The 16,029-nt window shown below is 50.3% G+C and overlaps 1 protein-coding gene across 2 annotated transcripts in view; it reads right to left on the bottom strand.

Moving 5' to 3' along the window:
• BICD2 (BICD cargo adaptor 2) overlaps positions 1 to 16,029 on the bottom strand; it is a 46,041-nt gene that overhangs the window by 14,992 nt on the left and 15,020 nt on the right. For both annotated transcript variants that reach the window (XM_060200569.1, XM_016190854.2), the window contains exon 2: positions 2,816 to 3,028. In XM_060200569.1, coding sequence (XP_060056552.1) covers positions 2,816 to 3,028 — 213 coding nt within the window. The remainder of the gene's footprint in view (positions 1 to 2,815; positions 3,029 to 16,029) is intronic.

The following is a 16,029-nucleotide window of genomic DNA, read 5'->3' as shown; positions in this document are numbered from 1 at the left end:
GGTCACACTTAGTCACAATTCCATGAGCACAACGAGCTGGAAATTGACTCCTAGGAAGCCTGGCAGTGCCCATGCTGCAGCTGCTGGGCCGAGTCCAGGCACCTTTTCCTAAGCATCTCGAAAATCCCCAGTAAGCCTGGGCAGGTAAGAGTTTTCCCCGTGCAGTTTAAGAAGCCAAGGGTGGGGTGAGCTCACTCTGTGACAGGCAGCGGGTGTCCACACAAGGATCCTTCACAAGGATCCTCCCATTCCTGGCACGTCAGGTCCAGCCCCAGTACCACCAGCACCACCACCCCAGAAGGAAGTCTGGTCCCTTCCTCCCTTCAGGGCTCCACCCCAACCTCATCCCCACACATCCCTGCCACCTCCCCCATGCACCTAGGCCACCCCTGCCCCCTCTGGCCTCCTCCTGTGACACAGCCCCCCCCCCCCCCCCTTCTCTTCAGCTTCTGGCTTCCTGCTGGTCCCAGCTCATCCACTCCAGGCTGCAGAGCCTGCCTGGTGCCTGGTGCCACCACCCCAGGCTTGTCTTCCTTCCTCTACATATGAAGAGAGCAAGAGAGAGAGGGAGAGAAAGAAACAAGAAGACTGGGAGTCGGGCGGTGGCGCAGCAGAATAAGTGCAGGTGGCGCAAAGGACCAGCCTAAGGATCCCAGTTCGAGCCCCTGGCTCCCCACCTGCAGGGGAGTAGCTTCACCGCCTGTGAAGCAGGTCTGCAGGTGTCTGTCTTTCTCTCCCCGTCTTTCCCATCTCTCTCCATTTCTCTCTGTTCTATCTAACAATAACAATAATAACTACAACAATGAAAAACAACAAAGGCAACAAAAGGGAAAATAAATATATATATATATATATATATATATATAATAAAAAGAAACAGGAAGACTGAAGACGAGAGAAACACTGTAGCGCCACTCATGAAACCCTCCCACTATCCTCCCTCCCCCCATGACCCAACGGCAGGAGCTCCTAAGTGGTGGCCAAGGGCTTGAACCCAGGCCTTTGCACATGGTAATGTGTGCACCAGGTAAGTCACCCCACACTACCCAGAGTTACTTCTGGGTAACTCCCAACTTCCTTCCAGCGGGGCTCTTGTGGTCTAGATACCACCATCACAGGAAGTCAGAATGTTGCTGTTTGGGGAGGGCTCCTGTTAGGGTATCTTTGTCACTCACTCCTGGGCCACACAGGGTCCAACCAGGGCAGGAAGACCGTTTAGTGGGGTTCCAACTCAAGCTGCTCCAGGGCAACTCCACACCTTCCCAGGGCAAATCCATGCCCAGCCCCGGATGAAACAACACTGTTTCTGCCTGCAGCTGCTGGTTCTCTGGAATTCTGCTATTCCATATCAAAAGTAGAGCCCAACCTCAGGACAGAAGCTGGCCAAGCCCACCTACACTGTGCAGAGATCAGAACCCCAGAATTGCACAGCTGGGTGATCTTGGGTGCACAGCCAGACCGCTGCCTCTTGGTTTCTCCACCTGTGAGCCTGGGGCCAGAAGGGTCACCAAGATGAGCTGTGCGGCAACTGGAACGGTGCTTCATGCTGGACAAGTCTGCCATAAATGGAAGTCACAGGGTGCACCCAGAGAGGAGGAGAGCGAAGGAGGGAGGGAGGAGGGAGGGGGAGGGAGGGAGGCAGAAAGAGGGAGGGAGGGGGAGAGAGAGAGAGACAGTGGGAGAGGGAGGGAGAGAGAGGGAAGGAGGGCAAGAGGGGGGTGGGAGAGGCTCTCTACACTGCCTTGCCAGTGACCACAAGGGAAGGACAAGGGGATTGAGTAAGGGGCGTCAATCACCGAGCACAAAGGGTGGCAGCACCAGAACCAAGAGTCAAACATCTTCCTTAAGGAAAAGGTGCGTCCTTACAGCTCAGGCTTCTCAGCTGGGATGGAGCCCACAGGACTGGAGTGGGTGGGCATGAGGCCTGGAGACGGGGCAGCAGAGACGCTGACCAGGATAGCACCCACCCTAATCAGTAATCCAGATGGCTCTGACACCCACCCAAAGCCTCTAGGTGGCATGGGAGGTTGGGGTGTGTGCGGGGGAGGGTAGGTTTCCTCCTGAAGCCCCTGCAGGAAGCACAGGAAGAGCAGGAGCCCTGGCCCCACCAGGCTAGCTCTTCTCTAACTGAGCTCATTTCCTGCCAACCAAAAGCCAGAAGTCAGCAAGTCCCCAACAGTCCCTGACTCCTGGGAGGGGGCTGGGGGAGGGCACAGTGGACTGGCACGGTGCCTGCACTGGCTTCTCCGGAAAAGAGGGCTTGGGCAGCAGCTGAGACAGTCTCTTCTGGCAAGGTCAGACACACTGCCGCAACCGGAGTGATCCCGTGGGAGGAAATGAGATCATGCACTCTGGCTCCAAGTCTCAGAGGCTGCTCACCCCCCTGACTCCAAGCCCAGCTCCTGCTCTGCTGACCCACAGCAGGGGTGGGGGCGGGGCAGGGCGGGACTGTCCCTGCTGCTGCCGCCCTTGGGTCCCCCCCCCCGGGTCCCCCCCCCCCCAAGAGTTCCTTATCAGCACTGGAGAACCCTGACCACACTGCTCAGAACCATCTGCTCATTCAGTCAGTGTCACTGCAGATGGTGGATTTCCCCAGTGGCCTGGAACAAGGCCCCTTGCCCTTCCTGATGTAACCTGGGGGACTCAGACCACAGGGACCCTAAGACAATGGCTAGGACGTGCACGCACATGGCCATAGGGCCATACCAAATGCCCCGTCTGCTGCAGTCCCACTGCCTCCCCGCTCCAGGCCTGCTTTTGGAGCCCTCCACCAGGACCTGGGCAGCGCCGGCCGCCCAACACGCCTGTCAGTTACCTCCTTCAGCTCCTGAGCCACCGAGGTCAAGCGCTCGTTCTCAGACTGCGTGTTGGTGAGCACGTTGCGCAACTGCTTCAGTTCCGTCTGCAGCTCCAGCACCTTCCTCACATAGTACTGCTCCTTGGACGCTGACTCTTGAATCAGACTCTCCTCCCGGCTCTCACCGTCCGCAGCCACCTTCTTGTGGTTTGTATGTGCCTGTCCGAATGCCTGGTGGGAGGGAGGAGATGCACTTGTGAGAGGATGCCTGGCACTGGCCTGGACTCAAATACCAGTCCCGGAGCTGAATACTCATGGAGCTGCAGGGCAAAGGGAGCTGAAAAGGCACTGAAGTGAAGCGATGTCCCCGTCCCCTGGCAGAGTGAGGGGCAGAATGCCCCACTTACCACACCGTAGCACAGTCCCTCTCTGCAGTCAGGAACCCTGCTCTGAAGGTAGGAAGGAAAGTCCCCCCATACGCCCTGGCGCAGCTGACAGGAACTAAGCCCCAGGAGCAGGCCACACGGAACCCTTCCCCTCCTGCACATGTGGAAATAGGTGGCCAGGCTAATCCACCTATATGCGAGAGCCTTGTGCCCAAGGAGGCTGGGTGCCAGGTCTCTGACCCAGTGTAGGGTGCCAAGGGGCGCTGTGAATCAGCCCAGACAGGCCACCATCAGGTGTGCCCAAGTTGGGTGACTCTACCTACTTGCCCAGGGCTCCACAAGCAGAAGTGAAAATACCAGGCAGAAGGGAGCTGATACCACCCTGGCTCCGGGCTGTGGGGGCACTAGGGGCCCACAACTCAGAGACACGTAGCCAGAAAAGGGCTTTGCCTCTGCGTCAGCCCACCCAGTGCATGCTAGGCCCCTATGTATCTCCTAGGAAGTACCTTTGCCTTCCCTTACCCTGCCTCTAAAACAGGAAAGGACCTAGGGCCTGTGGTGGTGCCATTCCCATTCAGACTCTGGAGGTTGGGGGACCCTATCCCTTCACAAGACTCCCAAATTCTTATTTATTTTCCCTTTTGTTGTTGTTGTTGTTTTATTGTTGTAGTTATTATTGCTGTTGTTATTGATGTCATTGTTGGATAGGACAGAGAGAAATGGAGAGAGGAGGGGAAGACAGAGAGGGGGAGAGAAAGATAAGACACCTGCAGACCTGCTTCACCGCCTGTGAAACGACACCCCTGCAGGTGGGGAGCCGGGGGCTCGAACCGGGGTCCTTATGCCGGTCCTTGCACTTTGCACCACCTGCGCTTAACCTGCTGTGCTACAGCCCGACTCTCTTAGACTCCTGAATTCTGAAGGGGAAACAACACAAAGATCTCTCTCTCTCCCCCTCCCGCCCTCCCTCTCTCTCTCTCTCTCTCTCTCTCTCTCTCTCTCTCCCCCTCCCTCCTTTTTTTTTTCCCAGAGCACTGCTCAGCTCTGGCTAATAGTGGTGCATGGGATTAACCTGGGACTTTGAGCCTCAGGCATGGAGTCTCTTTGCATAGCCATTATGCTATCTATCCCCACCCCGAATCCCTTTATTTCTTGTGAGAAATAGAACTTTCCACCCTTCACTACTTAATACGATGTCAAAGAGGTCGCATCCAAGGAAACGATTAGGAAATGTGCAGTAATGTACAAGATATTACTAAGCAGGAGTGTTTTCTAATATAAAAACTAAAGTGTGAGGCAGAAGATAATTCACTCACTAGAACACACATCTTGCTGTGCATGAGGTCCTGGGTTTGAGCCCTGGCACCACCTGGGAGCCTCAGGGGCAGCACTGGGGGTCTCACCTGATGGCATACTGCTGTGACGGCTCTCGCCTTTCTCCTTCCCTCCTCTCTCTTCCTCCCCCCCGGCCCCCCACTATAAAGAACAGAAAACTGGGGAGCTCAGTCTGATAGGGATTCTGCAGGCTCTTGTGTTAAATGTGAATAGGTATGTGTCCTGCGTTAGCTCACTGTGGTAAACTTAATTGTATTTATATGTTTTCTTCAAGTTTGCAAGCAACTCCCTGCCCTGATCCTGCTTCCTAGTTCTATTCCCATCTCTGACACCCTCCTCCTAGACAATATTGCTAGTCTGCCCCCATGTTAGACATCAAGCTCAAGCAAAGATTACTAAGACATAGATTCCTAGGAACAGTCATAAAATAGACTTTTGGTGTTTTTTTCTTTTCTCTTTATGTGTCTATTTTTATTTTATTAAATGAGATAATGACTTTCACTCTCATTTTTTTATATTTACTTATTTAATTTCCCTTTTGTTGCCCTCGTTTTTCTATTGTTGTTGTAGTTATTAATGTTTTTTTTTAAGATTTTATTTATTAATGAGAGGGATAGGAGGAGAAAGAACCAGACATCACTCTGGTACATGTGTTGCCGGAGACTGAAATCAGAACCTCATGCTTCAGAGTCCAACGCTTTATCCACTGTGCCACTTCCCAGACCACTAAATATCTTATTTATTTATTTATTTATTTATTTATTTATTTTGATAGATATGCAGAGAGAGAGAGAAAAACACCAGAGCACTGCTCAGCACTGGCTTACTGTGGTGTGGGGAATTGAACCTGAGACTTTGGAACCTCAGGCATGAGAGTCTGTTAGCATAACCATTATGCTATCTCCCCCACTCCTATTAATGTTGTTTTTGATGTCATAGTTAGATAGGACAGAGAGAAATGGAGAGAAGAGGGGAAGACAGAGAGGGGGAGAGGAAGACAGACACCTGCAGACCTGCTTCACTACCTGTGAAGCGACCCCCCTGCAGGTGGGGAGCCAGGGCTCGAACAGTGTGCACCTAGCCCTCTGCACTACCACCCGACTCCCTATCTGTTTATTTTTATTACTAGATATGGACAAAGAAATTGAGAGGGGAGTGGGAGATATTGAGAGGAAAAGAGACTGAGAGACACCTGCAGCACTGCTTCACCGCTCATAAAGCTTTACCCCTGCAGGGGCTTGAACCTGAGATGTGTACTTAACCAGGTGCGACACTGCCTGCTCATCCCTCCCCCCAAAAAAAAGGCTTCTTAGCTTCCTTCCACCCTAAGGTCCCTACTTTCAGCTACTTTATTTCTATTTTATAGTTCCAATTTATTAAATATTTTGTCCTGCTTTCTATCTTACTGCATTTCAGCCATCAACTTGCAGATGCTACTATGACTCTATCCTAACCTCCCTGGGTAGATGACCTCACCAATGCTTCCTGGAACCTCACCTCTCCAGAGCCCTGCCTCACTAGCGAAAGACAGGAACAGCAACAGGGTGGGGGTACAGATTGAACTGCCAATGCCCATATCCAGAGGAGAGACAATTACAGAAGCCGTAACTGCTAAAAACTGTCGATCCATACTGTCAGAAGGGTGAAGGATAGGGGAAGTAAACCAGAGTTTATAAGCCAGCGTGTCTGTCAGCAGGAACCTTGTTTTCATATCATCAATGAAAGGGCAGCGAATATGGACAACACCAGAGAAAGCCAGGCACTGTTTCTCTTATCTGAGAGAGAAGAGGGGAAAAAGGAAAGACACTTGGATATAGTAATAGGTGTAGGGGTGAACTAGAAAGGATGTGAAGGCAGACCACTGAAAAAAATGGGAGGAGGATATATATATCTACATATACAGATATATAGATATAGATATAGACATACACATACACACTCTAATATAGATAGTTATAGAATCAGCCCATATCAGTGACCTTGGAAGAACTACTGCAGTTTCCAATAAGGGGATGGGACATAGAACTCTGGTGGTGGGAACTGTATGGAATTATAACCCTATTATCTAGTGAAAGGTCCTGGGTTCACTCAATGACTTAACATTAAAAAAGAAAAAAAAAAAAATCCCCCCCCAGTCCCTCAAAATCTGCAAGGTAACTCATTTCTGCTGACAGGCCTGGCTAATGGAGTTAGGCTGAGGCTGAGGCGTTCTCCCCGACTGCCCAGGGTCCTGGAAGTGGAGGTGAAAATACCAGACACTCACCCCCAGTCCTCTTTGGATGGCAGGCCTTTTCAAGCCAAGTCAGCTCAGCTCAGTGATTTCTGTTGCTGTCAACTGTCTTCATTCTGGTTTCAGGGAAAAGCCAATATACAAATCCCCACGTGCAAAGGATCTGCCCTGCCCTGGTGGCCACCCAGTTCAGCTGAACACCCTGGACATGATGGAACCTGCCAAGTTTCCTAAGGAATAGAAGGGAGTGACTGACGGTGGCAGGAGTGCTCCCCAACCTACAATTGGCACCAGAAAGCTCAAAAGGCATTGCATCACCATCACAGGGGAGCTAAACGCTGTGACACGCACACGCACACGCACACCAGTCCAGGCCTGCTGGTCTTAGCCTGAATCTTCACTTCTGTCCAGTTCCCAGTCTGGAGACCACAAGTGCTTTTCAAAAACAGAAATGGAGAGGTAATCAAGATCATCATAAGGACTCCCTAACTGGTGAAAAACGGAACATAACTAGGAGATTGTTACAAAACAATGACTTTTAAAAAAGATTTTATTTATTTATTTATTAATGAGAAAGATGAGAGAGAGAGAAAGAACCACATATCACTCTGGTACATGTGCTGCCGGGGACGGAACTTAGGACCTCATGCTTGAGAGTCTAGAGCCTTAGCCACTGCGCCACCTCCCGGACCACAATATGCAATGACTTTTAAGAGACAGCACCAAGTGAGGAGAGGCATGGTTTAGTTAAGTACCACAAAAGATAGTGGAGCCTTGCACAGAGAAAGGCCAGACTGCCAGCAACCTATGAACAGGACAGTCGTGCTAGCCTACGAGACCAGTGACGTCGGAAAAGGGGCAGTGGAGAGACAGAGGGACAACTGCACCATTTTCGCAGGTGGCAGGTGGAACTAGGTAATTCTAACAAAGTTTATGGGCAAAACCTGAAGGCATCAAACTCTTCACAAGTAACTTAACATTTGAGCATCAAGGACATGCGCGCACGCGCACACACGTAGTATCAAATCACCATCTCCAAGGACTGAACAATGGCGTCTCACCACTTAGAGGGACAAAAGAAGGGTCACAAGGACAAGGCAAACTTAAATGGACAGGTGGGTGTGATGACAGGTCCACAAGACAGTGCAGGACTGATCTACATGGCTCAAGAGCGTCGATCTGGAAGATATAAAGGCTAGAATTCTAACGTGTGATGTGAGAGGCAAGCTGGGTAGGATCAACAGAGAAGGAAAGATGAGTAAAGACAAAATAGCAATAAGCTGCCCAAGATGAAACAGAGAAGAAAAGACTAAAACATCAGACAACATCAGCAAGCTGTGGGACAGCTTCAAGGAGCCGTCTACATCTCAAGTGGGAGGATGTGGAGAAAAGATAAACAGACAAAAGACAAAAACAAAACAAACAAAAGTGCCAAAGAAATATTGACTGGAAAACCTCCACGTTTGATGGAAACCCACAAATACTGGCAGCTTGCTAACTTCTGCGCACACTAACTATGAAAAAAAAAATGACACCAAGGCATGCCACCCATTGTTCAAAGCCAAGGATGCAGAGAAAATACCAAGATCAACCATAGGAAAAAGACACTCTGCTGACAGAGTCAAGCATAATGGTGATGACAGGTCTTTCTCTGTAGAAAGCTGAACACAGGGACAAAAAAATAACTATTAAGCAGTGCTCTGCTTATAAGCAAAGGTGAAATAAAGACTGCAGACACACAACAGCCGAAAGATTTCATCACCAGCAAGCTTGCATCACAAAATGTTAAATAAATTCTTCTAGAAGAAAAACAATCCTGATAGAAATCTAGATTTACATGAGGACTGAAAAGCACCAGATCTGGTAACTATGTGGACAAATAGAAAAGTTGTGTTCTCATGGAATTCCAACCCTTCACCCTCATTACTCGGGTGAGACCTTTCCTTTCATGGTATTCTCTAATTCCATTCCAGGAGGTTCACTTCCTAACAAAGTCCTGTAAGATAGAGCATATGTTCACATGTATCCATAAATTAGGGCAAAATATATATCTGAAAGCAAAAGTACACAATAGTCTGTAGTGAGTCAGTATCAAGTTCATAATGAAATAGCGTCTACTTAAGTTTTAAGATACCCTCCTCACCTACTTCCTATTACAGTTCTTTCACTCACTCCAAAGCTAACCTCATCAAAGCAAGGACTTCAAAAGCTGAAAAAGGGAAAGAGACTGGCATACTTTAACGATGACTCTTTAGTCACTATCAGGCCACCCCATCAGCTGGGTCCCTAATCGGGGAGTCCTGAGATTCCCAAACAGACTTGATGGGCCCAGACCTCGAATAAATCCCTTTCTCCACTGCTACCGGTCATTTCTATCAGGAACAACAAAATAGACCCCTTTGTGGGCCTCCATAGGGCCTTGCCCTCAACTTGGATCAACAATGGTAGAGAATGCACATACTCACCAGTGATACAGAAGAGTCGAGAAATAAACAGCTTCACATGTGGTCGATTATTTTCTTCCTCAACTGTGATGTTTATGTATTAAATGTATTTATCTATTTGTTTATTTATTTATGAGAGAAAGAGCCAGAGCATCATGGCGGATGAAGTACCAGGGGTAGGACTCAGACCTCGTGCTTGAGAGCTGAGTGTCTTTCTACGGAGCCACCTCCCAGGTCATGGTCAACTGATTTTTGATGAAAACACAAAGACGATTCATGATGAAAGACTAGTTTTTTGGGTCAAGTGTTGGGATGTGCATGTGCCAGTGTCTGGCTGGTGTTCGCCCCTACCTCACCCCTTCTATCATCTTCTTATTCCCTTCCCCACCCCAGTCAATAAACAGAAATCTACTCAGCAACTACTGAGCCATGTTAAGCTGGATTCCTATCAAAACTAGGCTCAGTGGGAAGCCAGACTTCTCTCCCAAAGCCCGCACCAAAGGACTGTACTTGTGTAGAATAGTGCGGTCACCTGGGGACAGAGACAGCCAGAAGGGAGAGGCTACATGTCGGTGCAGGACAGATGATGCTTATCTCGTGAGTGTAAATGCCTGTGCAAGGGGCATCACCAGGTACTTTAGCTGTCTCTAGAAAAGATTCATTTATTACGTGTGAGACAAAGAGCTTCACGTGAGAAGGTGAGAAAGAGAGACAAGCCCGAGCACCAATCTGGCTCATGCAGTGCTGGGGAGTCGACACTCTACCAGCCGAGCCACGTCCCCAGCCCTGCCTAGCTATTTCAGATATATGCACCTCACTGGAGCTGGCAAAGCAGCTCCCGTGGGTAGGGCACCTGCTTTGCCATGACCCAGATTTGAGCTGTCTCGACTGTGCTGAAGGGACTTCTACTGAAAAAGGGAAGGAAGGGAGGGAGGGGCGGGGAAGGAAGGAGGCATGAAGAAAAGCTAAACACCTTAAATGTTTCCACCTGGAAGATGTGGCCCAACAAAATGGAGAGAGGGGCTGGTGCCGCATCACTGAGCCCACCGTCTGAATGCCTCTCGCACACCCCCAGTTCTGGGGTGAGGAGCAGTCGTACGCCATCCAGCTGGGGAGTCCTGTCTGTGCAGCTGCCCTGACCAGCATGCCATGCCACTGGGAATCCAGCGTGGGTCCCCACCCAGGCCTGCCCACAGACCTCCCCACTGCTCTGGAGAAGAAGCCAACATGCTCCTGGATCAAAGAAAGCCCCGGCTGTGTGGAGGTGGCTCTGGCTTCACAATGTTTCCCCAGGAACTGCCCTGGCTTCCAGTGACTAACGCTGCCTTGCCCCTTGCTTCTGGCCCACACTCTGCCCACTACAAAGCTGCCCAGACGCAGTGAGCCCCCAGAGTGAGGTCACAACTGGTTTTTTCAAGTTGGTTTGTGTCTTTGTGGACACCCCACAGACACCTGGGCCAGGGCTCGGACACAGCAGGGAGAGGTGGGTGGGGCAAGCTCCCAGCCAGGAGGGCAACTGCAGGTGTTCCAGGGGTAGTGTTTCAAAGCCAAGTGCAGTGCGGGAGAAGTGCGGGCACAGGTGATGGAGCAGCAGGAACTGGCAACTAAGAGAGGAGTGCTTGGGCTGGAGTGCTTGTAGGGAGCAGAGGGCTTGAGTAGTGGCAGGAGCAGGATCTGGGAGCTGAGGCAGTGATGATGCCGGTCCAGAGCCCCCATGAGAGATGGAGATGAGGGACCAGCATGCAACAAACCATGTGAGCACCCTGACAGGGCTTATCTGTCACAGGAGGTCCAGAAACCGAAGCACGCGACAGCTGTCTCAAACAGTACTACCCGACCTAGTTCCCATAGAGGCTAAAATCCAGACACAGAAGCAGAGATAACAATTATAGCCACTGGGCTTCTGTTGACAGCTTAAGTGCCCCGAGGCCAGGGATCGGCATGTCACAGTCCCCCCAGTCACATCTGGCTCCAGTCTGATTCTGCAGGTAAAACTGTGTCAAATAGGAGAGTGTGTTCAGCCAGATGAGGCTGGGGTTACCACCTCAAATTCGTGGAGTGCTGAGAGAAAGCTACTGAGTCCCAGAGCCACACAGGGACCAGTAACCCAGGAGAACCACAGACTTCCCAAGTTAAAGGCTATCTCCACCTCCCCTAATCTACCAGCGTAGGGTACAGGGCCCTCAGGTCCCCTAAGAGGCCAGCCTCAGAACTTGCCCCATCCCTGAAGAAAGAGCCCAGGTAGCCACAAAGGCCCCTCTAGATGAGGTTCCCAGGACAGTGACAAGGACCAGACAGAGGGGAAAAGACACAAAGAGGAAGAGACTTGCAAGCAGCTCTCCGCTCTGAGTACTAAAATCTCTACCAGCCAGGGTTCCCAGAGAAACAGAGCCAAGGAGAGACATGTCAGGCACAGGTGAGGGCGTTTACGAAACACTGACTCAGCTGGTCAGGGGGGCCCAGAAAAGTCTGTGGTGGAATTCAGTCTGGGTCTGAACACCTGAGAACCAGCCCACTCGTCTTGGTCCCAGAATTCAAAGGCCTAGGAGCACATCCTGGCTCAAGCGGAAGGAGAAGTGGTCCTTCCTCTGCCTTTTGTTCCATTCTGCCTGAGGGGCTGGGTGATGCCTACACTGTCAAGGCATCCACTGAACCAAACCTAATCTCTGTCAGAACACCCTCACGGGCACACCCAGGAATGACGCCTCCTACCTGAGCCCAGTCAAGTCATTCATACAATTAACCAGCACACAAGCTATGACTCCTGTCACAGTGACTCTTGGCTCTGTTATGGTGGGGTGCAAGCTGAGTTGAAGCGTGAGTACAGCATTTCTTTACAAGATAGGCTGAGGGCAGATGTGGCCCCCAGGCAACGGTCTGCCAAGGCCCAGTCAGACTAACATCTTACCATGTTTCTTCCAGGTGAGGAATGGTGTGGCACAAGCAGAGAAGCAGGACTGGGTCCTGCTGGGAGTGAGCCCTTATACCAAGGTCTCTGGACATGGCTTGTGCCTCAGCCATGCAGAGAGTGGGACCCACCGGGTGGGAAAACAGTAGGTCCACAGCCCTTCTGGCTAAGCTATGGAATGTCCACTGGCGCCTAGACAGCTGACTGGGACCTGGGCCCACTGGCTAAGGAAGTCATATCAAATCTGTTAATGGCGAGAGCCAAGGCTTCCAGGGTGAGAATCACTACCTCCTCCACCATCCAGAGCTTAGTGTGGGCCCCATGCAATGTGTGCCTGCACCCTCCCTCAGCTCTGGTTCCCTAGAGACCTTGCACCAGCAGGGCAGAAGCGGCAGGGAGAGCCAGGGCTGCTCTGGGAAATTGTTGTCTGCAGACCAGTTTAGCCTCTGGAGAACACTTGCAATCCAGGAGAGCTGGCCTCAGCATTCCAGTGAGATAAGGTGTCCTTACAGGAGGCAACTTCCATTCGGAAGCGGGGATTTGAGATTCTCAGCACTTGTTACTGGAATTCCTGGGCTGGCCCAAGTCTCACCCACCCCATGGGTCCCACCACTCCCTAAAAGACAGCCTGTACTTGGGAGCCAGGTGGTGGCACATTGGGTTAAGCACATGTGGTGCGAAGCACAAGGGCCAGTATAAGGATCCCGGTTCAAGCCCCTGGCTCCTCACCTGAAGGGGCTCCCTTCGCAGGCAGTGAAGCAAGTCTGCAGGTGTCTATCTTTCACTCCCCCTCTCTGTCTTTCCCTCCTCTCTCCATTTCTCTCTGTCCTATCCAACAATGACGGCATCAGTAACAACAACAATAATAACAACAATGATAAACAAGGACAACAAAAGGGAAAAAAATTAAAAAGACAGCTTGAACTAGTGTAGTTAGTTCTTTCCAGAGCACTGGTGCCTGGACATGCCAGGAATACCAAGTCTGCCAGCTGCTGTCCTGGCCCCTCTGTTGGGATCCTTGCCAAGGCACTGGTGGGCTACAGGCCAGGAGCCAGGAAACTGGTGGCTGTGTCTACTCTGCTCCCAGTGCCCCTCGACTTTTACCAACAGTGCTTCTTAACATGCACTGGTGCCTGGCCTCGGTGAATGGCTAAGTCCTATAGACACTATCTGGTCCCCAGGACCCACCTCCAGGGCCTATACAGGCTAGCCCACCAGTCGAGACCCCAAAGTCTGACATCCTGGGATACCACAAAATGGGCTAGGGCTGGGTGGTGGCACACCTGGTTGAGCGCACATGTTAGAAAATGAACAAAATGGAATTGGCGTATCGCACCAAAGTAAAAGACTCTGGGGTGGGTGGGTGGGGAGAAGACAGGTCCAAGAAGGATGACAGAGGACCTAGTGGGGGTTGTAGTGTTATATGGGAAACTGGGGAATGTTACGCATGTATTGTATTTACTGTTGAATGTAAAACATTAATTCCCCAATAAAGAAATTTTTAAAAAGAAAAAAAAAGAAAATGGACAAACTCACTCTTGCCTCACCACTGGTCTTGACTATGGATTTGATTTATCCTCTGAAAATGAGGAGACCCTGGGGCAGCTATGATCTCTTCCCATTCAGACCCCTGTCCTGGTGCCAGTCTGTGCCAGGAATCCACTAGGACAAAGCTGGTCACTGGCAGCTGGTACTCAAGGGATAGGATTCCTTCTGGCCGCCTTGCCAAGGCCGTCATGTGCTGGCCGCTTATGTCTCTGCTTCTCTGGGCCAGCTCTATCTCGGAGCAAAGTTCTTAGTAACCTGCAACTTTCAGTGTCTGCTCCACTACTGGAGGGAGGAGAGAGAATTGTTGGGGAAGAAGAAATAGCAGCTCAAAGCCAAGGCCTCTGGCCTCAGGCTGTGCCCAATATATACTGGTCAATGAATTCACCCAAACTGTACAGGAGAGTCACAGGGCTTCCCCACTGGCTCAAGGCAAAGTGGATCTGGTATCTCTGAGGACTGATGAGAAGACAGCCAGGGCCTGAGTGTCTGCATGTGGTCAACATCGTGCCAGTCCATCAGTCCCACAGTCCTATTTCCACAAGGGTTTAACAAGCTCAAGATGGTGCTTGGGTTCATGAAGCAGAGACCGGGCTCGCCAGTTCCATTAGGAGACAGTGTTAAACCAGTCTACCAGAGGTTGACCAAGGGGCTGGGGAGGTGGCTCAGCAGTACAGTTCATGTCTTAGGTGTGTGAAGAGCATGCTAGGTTCAAGCGCCAGCATCATGGAAACTGGCATAACAGCATTCTAGCCTGTCTGCCCTCAAATAAATAAATAAATAAACAGGCGCCAGGTGGTGGTGCACCTGGTTCAGCACACACATTACAGAACACAAGGTCCAAGTCCCTGGCCCCCACCTGCAGGGGGAAAGCTTCATAGGTGGTGAAGCAGTGCTGTGGGTGTCTCTCCCCCTTAGTACCTCCCTTTCCCTCTCAATTTCTCTGTCTTTACCTGATAAATAAATAAATGTTGATTTACCCTATCAAGTAAACCAAAGAGCATCACACCAAGTATAGTGACAGTCCTGCAAGTAAACATTAATTAACTTGGCAAAGAGAAAAGCAGAGAAAAGGAACTCAACATAGACAGTAGGCCAGACTCAGCATAAACAGAGACGATGAGAGCAGGAGTAAGGGCAGACCTCCTTAAAAGAGGGTTTTTTTTCCCCCTAAGGAAGTGGCTAACAATGGGACAGAGTGACATCACTGTCACAAGAAAGGAAGGCGAGTTCCACAGACCGTGTGTTCACCATGAAGGAACAAAATAAGACACTTCACAGGTTTTTTTTTTTTTTGTAAATCCAAAGTGTTCCCAAAAAATATGAAAGCTATCTTAAAAAATCAGCAGACACTCAAACCTGAAAACGGAGCCCTGCTGTCTTAAATAATGTCTGTGTCAGAAAGCAAAATAGCAGGAAACAGGGTAAAAAAAAAATCAAGACTCTGGCAGTGGTGCCGTCGTTTTGATACGAGACATTTCTATTTCTTTTTGTCAATGTGTATTTTTAGTGTCATTCCTCACACTGACAAAAGGGAAAAAAAAAAGGCACACAGAAAATGAACAAAGTAACAATGTGAAAGTCACAAGAGGAGGTGATGCAACAGTAATAAAACTCTTATTACTTTTTCACCCTGGCAATGAATTTGTCCAAGCTGGTGGGTGGTCTGAGCCAAGCACACATGTCTGAACAAAGGGTTCTGCACCCCCACTCACTAGTCCCCACTTGCGCATGCCCCCACCCCCTGAGCCTCCTTTCCCAAAGTCCTGGGCCCTGCATTGGCTGGAACATAGCCCTGGTCACCAGAGTACGAGACAGGACCCGGCCACAAAAGGGGCAGTGAGCCCCACAAATCTTCTCTTCAGAGGGCTGTGGACACCCATGCTGACTGTGCTCCCCACATTTCAAGGTCTCCATTTCACCTTGGGATAAAAGGCTCACTCTCCAGGAACACAACAGCAGGGCTGCCACTTCAATCCTACTGAAACTACTGATCTGGGGCCGGGAAGTAGCGCAGCAGGTTAAGCACACATGGTATGAAGCGCAAGGACTGGCTTAAGGATCCTAGTTCGAGCCCCCGGCTCCTCACCTGCATGAGGGTCGCTTCACACGCAGTGAAGCAGGTCTGCAGGTGTCTATATTTCTCTCCCTCTCTCTGTCTTCTCTCAATTTCTCTCTGTCCTATCCAACAATAATAACAGCAATAATGATAAACAACAAGGGCAACAAAGGGGGAAAAAATAGACTCCAGGAGCAGTGGATTCATAGTGCAGGCACCCAGCCCTAGTAATAACCCTGGAGGCAAAAAATTCAAATAAATAAATATACTGATTTTAATGCTTTTCTCAGGATCAATCCTTTTCTCAGGATGAGCAGGCATGGAG

Source organism: Erinaceus europaeus, chromosome 10, assembly GCF_950295315.1.
Source record: "Erinaceus europaeus chromosome 10, mEriEur2.1, whole genome shotgun sequence".
In the NCBI taxonomy this organism is placed as follows: Eukaryota; Metazoa; Chordata; class Mammalia; order Eulipotyphla; family Erinaceidae; genus Erinaceus; species Erinaceus europaeus.
This window is presented reverse-complemented; position numbering and strand designations above follow the sequence as displayed.